The sequence below is a fragment of the Acanthochromis polyacanthus genome, chromosome 17 (genome assembly GCF_021347895.1).
Source record: "Acanthochromis polyacanthus isolate Apoly-LR-REF ecotype Palm Island chromosome 17, KAUST_Apoly_ChrSc, whole genome shotgun sequence".
NCBI lineage: Eukaryota > Metazoa > Chordata > Actinopteri > Pomacentridae > Acanthochromis > Acanthochromis polyacanthus.
In genome coordinates, this window is record NC_067129.1 from 15,396,702 (window position 1) to 15,409,628 (window position 12,927).

At 41.5% G+C, this 12,927-nt stretch overlaps 1 protein-coding gene across 1 annotated transcript in view; it reads right to left on the bottom strand.

The window, feature by feature from the left end:
• The window catches only part of LOC110947069 (connector enhancer of kinase suppressor of ras 2), a 34,684-nt gene extending 23,361 nt beyond the window's left edge, over window positions 1–11,323 (bottom strand). The window contains 6 exon segments of the mRNA XM_022188546.2: window positions 1,568–1,687; window positions 1,784–1,825; window positions 3,241–3,328; window positions 4,400–4,602; window positions 6,541–6,704; window positions 10,805–11,323. Of these exon segments, the coding sequence (XP_022044238.2) occupies window positions 1,568–1,687; window positions 1,784–1,825; window positions 3,241–3,328; window positions 4,400–4,602; window positions 6,541–6,704; window positions 10,805–10,868 (681 nt within the window). The 5' untranslated portion in view covers window positions 10,869–11,323.
• Between the last annotated feature and the right edge of the window lie 1,604 nt (window positions 11,324–12,927).

Genomic DNA, 12,927 nt, shown 5'->3' on the forward strand with positions numbered 1-12,927 from the left:
GTGAAACTGTTTGCATAATTAGCCAAAAAAAAATCTTTAATTTAGACCAAAAATGTGCTGTGTGAGTTCACCTTTGACCTTTTGCCACCAAATTCTGTTCAGTTCATATTTGAGTGAACATTTGTGCCAGATAGAAAAAAAATCCTTCAAGGCATTCCTGAGATTTCATGATTCCTGAGCTGTATGGAAGCACAACCCGAAAACATGCTGCCTCCCGCTTCAGCTGGAGGCACATAAAAACCGTACATGGTTGTGTGTTGATTGATTTATAAAACGATTTCTGAATGTTTCTAAACTGGAAGAAAGAAATCAGGCAAAGTTAGTAATGTGATTGTGTGATTGAATAAACTGTGTTTGCAGTGAGACATGCTGCAAGATAATTTGCACATGCCTTATTTCAATCAGACAGAATATGCTGTGAAGAGTCATGCCGTTATGATTTTTGTCATTAGTAGCTTCCACCATCATCCAGCATTATTAGTAGTTTTGTACTTTACTGTTTTTGGTAGCGTTTTCCTGTGTTCATTTCATCAAACCTGGAAAACAATTAACATCTTCATATTCTAAGAATAAATTAATTAAATTAATTGAAAGTATATTGAAAGTTCTCTCATGTGCGGGTGTGTAGTGAGTACTGAGCATGTAGGAATCAGTTTACTATAGAGTTTTTAACTCTGGATGTGACTGGATGATTGACATAACACTCATCTCAAAATGTCAGCTGTCACCATTTTTATCAGTTCATTACCTGCGTAACATTTTAATCTACAGGCTGCTAAATTAAACACATGCTACAGGGCCAAAAGAGGGAAGAACAATGCATTTTTCAGGATTTAAATTGCTATATGTAAACCACTGCTACATTTTAGTAAACAAGGTCACTCCTACATTAAAAAATACAATGCAATAGGTAATTACTGTGAAATTTCTTTGCAGTAATTTCATTGTGTTCTGCTATTCATGTGAAAACTGCTAATACATCTCAAATAATTGTCACATTCTAGACTTTGCAGGTCATCATAAGGTAACTGTAGAAATTTAATGGCTTTACCCAGTCTTCAATTGTATTTTAAAATTGCCCGTTTCTTCCAAAGAAAATCAGTGTGCTTCACTCATTAAAGCCATGGAAAGGTTTAGGTCAGTTATTACAACATTTCTATGCAGTTAGGGTTCAAATTAAAGTGAAGACACTTAGGTTTTACAGTAAAATTAATCGGTTCCTGCCTAAAATGTATTTTACTCAGAAACTACCAACTATTACATTAGCTTTTAGTGTCATAACCCTGCTCTTTGAGCGATATTACCATCTTCTAATTAATTTCAGTGCAGTTGCTAACTTTTTCTGGCTTTAATTTTTGCCCGATTGCTAACTACCATCATTTCCTGTGACATCAATATTGCCAAGTCATGGTGTTATTTCTTGAAAATACTGTCATTTGGCAGCATGTCATTTTTCTGTTTTGTCATATTTTGCAGCTGAGCTACAAAGCTTCAGTAACAGAAACACACAAAACATCCTCTTGTATCATACTGGGAAGGATGACCAGTGAGTGAGGGATAGTCTTACCAAGCCTTCAGTGGATTTTATGTTGGCCAGCTGCACGACTTCCAAATGTGCAGACTGTGACACCATGGGATCCGAGGACAGAGAGATAATGTGGTCGCACACTCCAGACAGAGTTTTACACTGGGGAGGACACATGAGGGATGAAAACAGTCTCAAAGTGGGCACATAAGAGCTTCACTTTCTTACAGTCCACTGGAATAAAGTCAGCCAACTCACCACATGCAGGATCTTGTTTTCTGTTTCATACACAGAGCAGTCCTGGGGAACATTCAGAGAGCACTGTTACCTCAAGAGAATTTGTCAAAATGGAGTTATTATTGGCATTTCTGCTGTAGGTGGATATAAGCAAAAAACCGAGCAGCTTGGCACCTATAACCCGCAACACTCCCACACAGGCATGCACAAACACAAAACAAATGAATCACCATTGCGGAGGCATGCCTCTCTCTCTTTCTATCTGCCAGTCTTCCTCTCTCTCTCAGCCTTCAACTCGCTCCCGTTCGCCCTCTTTCACACCCACCTTTAATTTTTTCCCACTTTAATTTTTCTCTTAACTCTGCAGGAACATTATCCTCCATAGAGACCATGCTGAAAGCCATTAAGAATCACTTCTCTCATCATTTACTGATCTTTCAGAGTCATACAGGACCGACTGTCACCATTTATGGGCCTGCGTGCAAGGACATTAAAATCTAATCTGTGATAAGCCTCTAACATTTGATTTGATCCGATGCGCCTGCAGTTTTGAAAATATTTTCACATGCATGCATTCAAAATGTAGCTAAATGAGACAATGCTTCATAAGATCTGACAAGCACAAACCAAATTATGAAATCCATCTTAAGTATTTCTTATGAGCACTGACAGCTGTAATTTATAAAACGAGAAAATTTGCACAGGATCAGAATGAAATAATTTCTCATATCAGTAACTAGCTAAGTAGATAAATATGCAGAAGTGCATGGAATTAACTGCAGCACTTCACTGCATCTATCTTTTGTTTTTCAAACCTTTAGCTACTGGCTATGTAGAGGGATGCAATGTTCTGCAAAGAACTGAAACTATCATTGTTGATAGTTGTTCATCTTAAAAAGCAAAAGCACATTCCCTACTGTATACACAGATCAGCCACAACACTAAAACCACTGACATGTGAAGTGAATAACATTGATCAGCTGATTACAAAGCAACGTCCTGCTGGGAAACCTTCATGAGGCTCTTACTTTGACCTTTACCACCAGCCATGTAAACGTGGTTGCAGATCACGCACACACCCCCATGGCAACAGCGCTTCCAAACAACAGCAGCCCCGCTCAGCAGAACAGCACTGCAGAACTGCTCAGTAAAGCCTCAAGGAACACGACAAAGAGCCCAAGGTGTTGACCCGGCCTCAAAACTCCACAGATCTCAATCTGATTCAGCACCCGTGGACGCCTCCTCAGGGCCTGTGTCCAAGTCCTGATGAGTCAGAGCTGCTTTGGCAACACAAATGGGGTCCTCCACATAATTTTTAATGCTGTGGTTGATCAGTGTATGTGTCCTGTACAGATGTTTCCAAAACTGCATATATGTGAAAACATCCCTATAATCCTCTAATATGGGTCAGGTGGCTCTTATCTGATGGACGCCTTTTAAACTCTATATTTTGATACAATATTATAGAATTTACTTACCTGTTGTACAATTGTGGTGAGCTCAAGACACAGCTGGATCACATTGTTCCTCGTCACCGAGTAATCAGCCACTGCAGCAAATGGAGATCTGAAAAAGAAGGAGCACCTGGAATGAACCATTAGATCATTCTTCCTTCGAGACTAAATCATTGGTAAATGTGTGGGAACGTTTCCAAACACACCGCAAGCCTTTATTTTTATCCACCGTGTAGAGGTTTTTAAAGAAAAAACAGATTTCTGAGAAAAAATAAAAATGCTTCGTGCAACAATAACGCCCACACATAATTTACAACAACAATATCTTTATTTATTAAATGCTAAAGGCCAACGTGAGCTGTCCGCAGTCTAACGATCACAGTTTTATTTTTATTTCCACATTTTTTTCGACATAGAATTTCATCGACAACTCTGCATTCTCGAACAAAATGAAACATGGAAAGCTGAATTTTAATTAGGATGAATGCTGTAAACGATGTCTGCTATATGGGTAAAGGAAGCAGCAGATCACTTTGTTATTTCAGTCGAATGTTGTCAGCTTTGAACTTCCAACTTCATCAGACACATGCAGACACACACACACACACACACACACACACACACACACACACACACACACACACACACACACACACACTGGCACAATCCCACAGAGAAGCTAGGGATAAAGCGACAAATATAAATAGACTTGCTCAGTGTCGCTTTGGCCACCCTGTCAAAATCGACTTATATAAGGCCTTTGCTCATCTTCTTTTTGTCAGCTGATTGGTCACAGACATTATGCACAAAAAAAGCAAAAACTGGTCTGCTTCAGGTAAAAAATAAATAAATCCGAGAACACCCCAAACACATAATCCAGAGCATGATGTCAGAAAAACAAGTGAGTCTCATTCCTTTTAAAAGCCAGTTTTTTATATACTTGATTGGCTGCAGGTTATTTTCAACCAATTTCAGAAAATAAAAAGTTAAAAGTTATAGAAAATGCGATTAACATTGTCATAAGTGCTTATCTAAGACTAACCCAAGGGCTAAAATATGCTTTTTCTGTGTCTGAATGTATGAATATGTGCACATAGAGATGTATTTATGTGTTTCCAAATGTTACCACATGCCTTTTAACTTACATAATTTCAGTACAGGTGTATCTTTTTGCAAATCTCACCTGTCTAGCCAGGCCAGGAGGCTTTTGGCTGCGGCGATGAGGTCCACCACAGAGGTGAGGAAGTCGTTGGGCAGCTTGCGGGTGGCTCGGCCGTCGTAGTGGCCGCTGCGCCGCCGGCCCGTGATGAAGTTCTGCAGGTTCTTGGCAGACGCATTGAGCTTGTGAGAGAGCGTCTTCAGATTCTCAGTCTCCAGCCCATAATTCTACAGGGAGAGAGGAAAGTAAATTCGCTCTGTTTGACCAGTTTGTCAGTGTTTGTTCTGACTGTGACGCCTTCCAAGATTTTCTCCAGCGCGGAAACCGAACACAATTGTTGTCTTGATGCTGCTCTGTGAAGGAGAGGGCCACTGGCAGACCGGCCCACCTTGTCGCACAACAGAAACACTGCACATATGACGGACACGCGAGAAACCAGCTGTCACTTTGCATGTCGAGGGATAGCTGAGCGCTCATTAAACCGTACAGCCGGCAGCACGAGCGGGCCTGCGGGCGTCGATCATGTCACGGTTTCTTGGGAGGGGGGAGCGCAGCAGGAGGGCCACTAATCATATTTAATACAGCAGTGCCTGAGAGACTTAAAACAAAATCCCAGTTACGTAAGAAGCTTTGGGGCTGAAGCAGGCCCCCCCTGCGCAGCCATGCGGGATGAGAGGACTTTAGATTCAGATTGCAGCTGTGACCTCGGTCCACTAAACCTCCATCCAGTATCTGTCGGGTTAACACATCTCCATCTCCAGTCCTACTTCTCACTCGTCCTTCTCCTTTTATATTCTGTCAGTCTAATTGAATTTGGTGTCAGAGCAGCTAATTGGATTTCAATGTTTCATCAATGTTTACGTCAATTAGGGATCTGAGAACAAAGGGAATTAGAGAAATGATTCAGCTGCAGGTAGATGACACACAAATGCACAAATACAAAAACTGAGGGCTTGATTTACATTCACATTCCCTTAACTTGCAAATTAACTTCCAATTTCCCCTCTCTGAAATGGACAGCATGGCCACAGTAGGTGTTGGCAGTTAAATGCAACACATTAGATGTCCAAGAAATTAGACATTTGATCACGTTTTCGAGCAGAAATGCCTAATATCGCCTAGTTGTAGCTTCCCAAATGTGTGGATTTCTTATTTTGGTACATTTGTCGCACAAAAGTAATTTGAGCAGGTCGCCTAAGGCTCAGGAGGAATAAAACACAATATTAGTCGAGTAAATCGTGTTTTTTTTTGGTTTAAAGCCATTTAGGAGCGTGGGGAGATAAAGCAAACGTAACATTTCTGAAAGTGTGTGTTCTGTTTGCTCAGCAGGGGTTTGATAAATGTTGTACTATACTGTGTCTAATACTGACAGAATTTTAACTTGAGGAAAATACATGTAAGGAAAATGCTCCCTCCTCTGCTCCTCTGCTCTGTACCCAACACAAAAAGAGAACAATCAATAGGCTTATGGTGCATTTATTACTCCCAGTGATTTTATTTCATATTAACTTATTTCAACAGACTCACAATCCCCAAGTTGCAAACTGATTTTCTAAACCAGTTGTGTTCCATTCTTCTTTCAGGAGCTGCTGAGTGTCACACTGGGGATATACTGTTGTGTTCTGAATCAGAAGCTAACACAGGTCACCGCACAAACATGTAGAGTCGGTGTTAGAAGCCAAATAAATACCATCGGCAGCACATTAGCCAAATCAGCAAAACAGCAGTCGATCATGCTGACATGCTCAAAACTTGTATCTCTGAGAGTAAGAGCCGAAATCACTCCAAGATGAGGCTGTAATCCGTGTCAGCACTAATGACGGTTGTAAGATTTGCCTGTAGAGGATGTTTTTGGTCAGATTACTAAGTGTGGTAGATTTGCTGTGATGTTTAAACACCGGGGCCTAAAGCAAACCTGTCCACACTACATTATTCCTGAAGCAACAGAACATAACAGACTCATGCTCGATAACTTTATGCAAAAATACAGCTGACACATCACAATCAATTTACTTTCCGACTTGATTTATCCACCGACTTCTTAAATTATTGGCTGTGGAGGCACCAAATGTTCTGTGGAAACTTCATGCGACAGCAGCGGTCCATGACTCTTTGAAGTGGCAGTACAGAGTAGTGGGAAGACGGCGTGGGAAGCTTGGACTCACCAGAGCACAGAGTAAGTCCACAGCCTCCAGGATGAGTTCCTGGTGTCCAATTCTAGACACTCCCAGATCCTCCAGCTCCTGGTGGGTGATACGCAGCAGCTGGTCCCCCCCTACTTTCTCCTTCTCAAAGGTTTTGATGTACTGCTGCAGGCAGTCGTCCAGGCCTGAGGGAAGCACACAGGACAGCAGGGAAACTTTCAGTGCGGCTCGACAACTTGACAGTTTAGTTTGCAGGCAGTGCCGGATTTTTCTCGTGAAACCTCTGTTTGCATAATATGCTCTAACGGCATGGTAACGATCGCTTTCTTAGCCAGAATATGTGCTGTAGATCTGTAAAGTGTGAGCACAGGTGGTATTTTGTTGTGTTCAAGTGTGAAACAGTCTGTGTCAGGCAAGAAATCTGATACATTCCCCCTCGTCAACAGCCCTGAGCTGCATTTTTTTTTCCAGCTTCAAACTGGGAAAAAAAACTCTCAAGTAAAAAAGTGCGATGTATGTGTGCTCAGCTTGTTTTACATATTTCACCGCTGCAGCAGGTGTGAAGTTTTTTGGAGAGACTGTTAATGGAGGAAACTGATTCTGCAGCTCCTATCTGTATCATTTTACGCCTTATTTTCTGACATTTATGACTAAAATCTGTGTAAACTAATGCATTAATACAGTATACTCACAGGGGGAACATATAAAATGTGCAAGTTTTACTGAAGACAACAGCATCACAAAAAAATCCTTTGAAATTCCCATTCAGACTTGAATTAAACCCTCTTTGACACAGAAGTCAACAAAAATTACAAGGTAGTGTTTACTTCAGGGACACTGCATTTTCAATAGCTGTACTGTGGCCTAATGATGTGAAGAAGTTGAAATCACACACGCTGGGTGATGTTACGCCGAGTTCTGTACAAAAAAAATTGATTTGACAATTTCTGCATCAGGCTTTCTTGAGTCTTGAATATTGTTTACTTTAGTTTTAATGATTTTCACATCATGCAAATGCATTAATAAGCTGTGAAAATAATATTTTTTCTACATACATAGCATGAATGAATGTCAACATAAGGGGCTCTGCAAGGTAACTGGATATCCTTTTGCCACTAGAGACAGAAAGAGAAGCTTTTGTGTGGCTTTTTCTATACCCCCGGCCTCTTTCCATCGTCTCTGGGCTTATTTCTCTCTCTCACACACGCTAACAACTCTCTCCTCATCTTGTCTCTGAACCGATCGTCCACATGTGATTCAGTGCTGAGGCTGAACCTGATCAAGTATTCACATCGGGTCGAGCTGGCAGCTAAACGGTGGAGAGGAAACATAGGGAGTTTCATGGTTTTGCATAACATTTAAGAGCTTAACTAATCAGCCTCTTTACCAAGTTAATTGAGACTCATTATGTCAATGAAGTATTCCCCCACGTTGCCATGGAAACCACAAAGCAGGGTTTTTTTGGCAGGGATTCTCCCCAAACTGCGAGATGAAACAAAGAAATAAGTGCAGGGAGGACAGGATACTTTCCAAAAAAGACGGGAACCAAACAGTAGCATGAGACATCAAGCTAAAGTAACTGTCTGCAGACTTTATTAGCATGATTTAAAAAATACCCAAAGGCTTTTACATTTAAATGACATTGTAAAGCAGCATATGGTGCTATTTTAATGGGTTCTATATAAATGGGCTGTTATTATGATTAAAATGGGACAGTTACATTAAAGAGTGGCTCAAAAACTGTTAAAGTTTGGTGGATCCCCATTAAAACTTCCATATTTTGCTTTTGCCCTCCATCCAAAGGAGCAACGTATAATAAAAATCCCTTCTAGATGGAGCATAATTCACTGATTGCACCGAGTAATCTTTGCGACATCAAATTTTCCTGTCTATTTCATGTACAGGCCAGATTATCGGGCACGCTGAGGAGAAATTAAAAGCACAGCTCTGACACATCCTGATCTCCATTCCAGATAATCCACTGGTAATGTAAAGAAGGAGAGCCATTCAAGGCTGTCAGCTTTGTTATAATAGATATGTGTTAATCTGACATGTCATTGATCACTGGGTGTGTGTGTCACAGAACAGGGGAGTCAGTGTGTGCGCAGGGAAAGAGCGCAAAGATAAATCCGATATAACTCACAAAACATGAATTATCTCAATGCAACACTGTCAAGAGGAGAGATTATACTAAGCCTGAATTAGGTCTGTGGCTCAAAACACCCAGACAATGAGAAAAAAGAAAACAACAGTGCACACATCACATGTGTTTGAACAGAAACTATTCACTTGGTATGTCAAGAACAAATTTTTTAGTCAAAGCTGGAATTCTTTCTCTCTTTTGTGATGAGAATCTCTTCTTTAAAGCGGCTTTGTCGCAGCTGGGAATGGAGCTCACACAAAACCCTAACAGGGGGTGGCGAGTGGGACTGTGGGAAGGTCACGGGGTGCTCCTATTTGGCCTCCAGTGACATCACGGAGCGGTTTGCTAATAATGGAACCTGTGAATACTAACGACAAAACGCTGCCAGTCCTGTGGGGTGGAGAATGGATGTGAGGCAAGAATAAAACCCCCCACTCCTCCACCGCTCCTCTCAGTGCCACTCTGTCCCTCACTTTAAATTACCATTACTGGGGCTCTGGGCACAAGAACCGTCTCTGCTCCACTTGTCAGATGTGGGACACTGAAGAGTCCTCTCTCGTTTCCAGTCTCCACTTGCATTTCTCACTTGTGCTACCAGCTTATTTACACATCGTCTTAGATCTCATTTGAACTGTTACAGCCGCTCTGTTTCTGTTTCTTATCATCCCCTGCGTCGTCTTTGTCCGTGTACATGCCTCACAACGCTTCACACTTTGCATTTTATCTCCTCACTGAGCGGCCACAGCCACCAAAACACCCTGTTTAAAGGTCAGCAGCAGATTCAGGTACAATCTGTAATACACAACTCATACTGGGAGAGGTCTGATCCTTGCTATCATAATACGTCTGAGCCAGCAGAAAAGACCCACAGGCTGTGAATTATTATGGCGTGCGATGTGTGTGTGTTGAGGCAGTAAAGATGCATGGATGTGTATGTTTCATCTGAAGGGCTGTGGCCTGACACGTGAGCACGTGGCTCTGCAAAACAACACAGCATCACTGGAACGCTCATCGTGTCAGAAGACAAATACGCAGATAACAGCCTCCTACTCACTTTAACATTTCTATCTCATTTGCTGGCGGTAATAACTTTGTAATGCAAACAGACACTCACAAAAAAGCAGCATAGCTAATGAGAAAATCTGTGCCCTGGAAGTATCCTGATAGGATGTGGCAGCAAATCCTCCACAGCTGTTTGGGAGCATTTAGAGATCTGTGGAGAGTGAATTGGTCAACACGTTTCCTCAAAGGAGACACAGCTTCCAAGGCTTGTGAATGATAAATTGAATTGTAACAATGCATTTTTAACATCCAGATCTTTAGTAATTACTGTCCAGTTTAAATTACAAGAAGCTTTAAGAGTGCTTTATAACAAAGATGAGCTATATCTGTAGATTTAGATCTTTTTATTCTTATGAATGTTTCTGAAAAATCACAGTAAAGTGCTCCTGTGTCTGAGCGAAACCTCAGAGCTTATACACTCTGTGTGATGGGCCCATGTTTGGGTGCATTATCAGGATTTAAAACTGAAGCCAGTCTTACATGATGCTCCTCTTAGTCAGCTGTGACTTCTTAATGACTTGGGGCATCTGTGGATCAACATTTCAGCACAGATGGCTCTGATGGTGCACCAGCTCCGTGCAGACGCATGAAGCTCGATCGATAACTTAAACCTTTTCTTGTTTTGGTTTTCCTGAGCACAGATCCAGTGAGAGGTGCTGATCATTTGGGGTGTAATTACTGGAGCTCCTCCGCTGTGTTTCCCAGCCTCCGAGGCAGCCCCGCGTTAACAATGACCACCGCAGGACACAATAGAGCTTTTAAAACCGTTTGGAGCAATTTGAATGTGCGACGCTCCGGAGAGACCATGTCTGCCTGAGAGGTACAAGTCGTCTCTAGATTGTTTTTTTAAAAAAGAAAGAAAGCAAAGAAAATCGATGGAATGATTTAGGGCTGTAATTAAAAGCCTTCACAGAGCGATGAGGCAAAAACCCGAGGCTCAGCAGGTGTTTTGTTCCCTTTTGGCATCTCGAGTCAGTCTGTTGAAACGCATTTTTTTTTTTTTAACTGTGTAGGGCTATGTTCAATGCAACATCGAGGTTTAGGGTTAGAAATGAGGCAATCATGACGCCTGAATCTTACCTTTCATCCAGTCAACCACTTGACTGGAGCTCCACTTGCTCACAGGCTCCATAATCAGTGCCATGGTAGAAGTTTGTCTTCACAAAAGAGAAACACTCCCAACAAATCAACTCCCACTCAAAAATATCAGCGAAAAAATTAAAGGACGAAATAAGAAAAAATAAATCAGAAATAAATTGGTCGGACTCTCTAAATTCTTCTCTGCTGGCTGTTTACAAACAAACCGAGGTAGGTCCAAAAGGTCCAATATGTCGCTGTGAGGAGCCTGAGCGCAGCCCCGTGCACATTCCTGCGCTGCTTCAAGAAAGAAAAGAAAAAAGCAGCTCTTTTACTTGTCATTCATGTCAGGCTCAGTGGCGGTGATGCTGGTGGGTCGCTGCTGCCCGACCCCGCTTCCAAAATACATCCCAGTAGCATCCAGGGCAGAGAACAAGGCGCAGACTGTTACTTCATCCTGGTGTCTGGAGAGGCTGGCTTCGCTCTGAGCATCCTCCCTCACACAGACATGGAGTCACAGTCCTCACCGTGCGAAGTGTGCTGTATGAGGGGCGATCAGTGCCACCCACCACTCAGGAAGATTGGGAGTCTTAAAGGGAATTACCGGATCCGGATTGTGCAGGATTTGGATCAGAATAAGAATTGAGTCTGCGTAAAGCTCGAATGAGTGTCAGCAGCTATTTTCAGCGCAGTTTTGGCATTAATGTGATGAAACTGAGTCGTAGCGACATGAAGAGGATGATGTGGACTGTTTGGGCAAAGTAGATTTATTGTCCATCCAGCTGCACAGGAAAGCTGCTAATAAACAGTAACCATAAGCGCTTCAGTAGAAGGCAAATGGACGTCTTTTGTGGTTCTTCAAGATGTTTTGTCTCTCATCAACAAGGCTTCTTTGGTTGTAACTGACTGTTAAGTAGCAGCTATTTATCGATGCACTAGAATCACGTGGATGATGACTCATTGAGACAGCAAGGTGAGGGATAGTTTCGCTTTGCCAGTCCATTTGTAGAATATACTAACACTCACCCTGAAAAATGATCTGGTGTGTTCATATTTATTTAAACCAATCACAGTTGTAGGCGGGGCTAAGTGAAAGATGTTCCTTCAAAACAGTGGCGGGTGGAATAGTTGTGTTCGTGCAGGAAGATGAACACTGTCAATAAAATGCATATTTCACCACAAACAACGTAGCATAATTGCCTAATTCAAATCCTCAGCATAACTCCAAGGTGTGATAGATTGCTGCTCAGAGGTTGCTGTTGCTGTCCAAAACAAAGAAAACGGTAAAACACAGAAAGCGAAAGGAAGCACTAAGCTGACTAAAATGACCCTGCATCCAGTGATCAGACAGGTGACGGATGGCTCAAGATGTAATGGTGGTGAATCTATCTATCTATCTATCTATCTATCTATCTATCTATCTATCTATCTATCTATCTATCTATCTATCTATCTATCCAACAAGATAGATAGATAGATAGATTTTTTTCGGTTTTGGGAATCCAACAACATTTTGAAGGTAACATTTTAAGCTAGATGTTTGTGTGTAACAAACAAGTTTCTAATCAACATATCAGTGACATTTACTTCACTGCCGTACCATATCTCCTTTTCAACCAATCAATCATATATTGGAAGGGGTGGGACTCGTCACTGCATTTCTGCTCTCTGTTTATCTATGATCAGAATGGATGATAAGGCACATTCTGACCTACTTGAGTGCAGTTTCCACAACCTGAACTATAATTATGGGCGTGATCCAAACTGATAACAGCACAGAGATCTGTGCACCCAATACAAATGTTAGCAGGTGACTAAGAAAAGCAATGAACTCCACCATCTGACAATGTAGAGCCATTAAATATCGATTACTTTACCTAATAATTGATTACCTCATGGTATCATAATAGTTGCCCATCCCATTAATTTTCCTCCAATCCACTGAGCAATCAATTAATCAGTTGTTGTATATCTAGTCGTCCATATTAACGTGTGTGCAATGTTTTCAGGTTTGTGCATCTGTCTCAAAGAGTGCATTCATCTTACTACATCTTCATCAACATCCATTTTACCACTATACAGTATCAGAAATAGATTTAGTATGTCACAATACATAGTATGTCAAA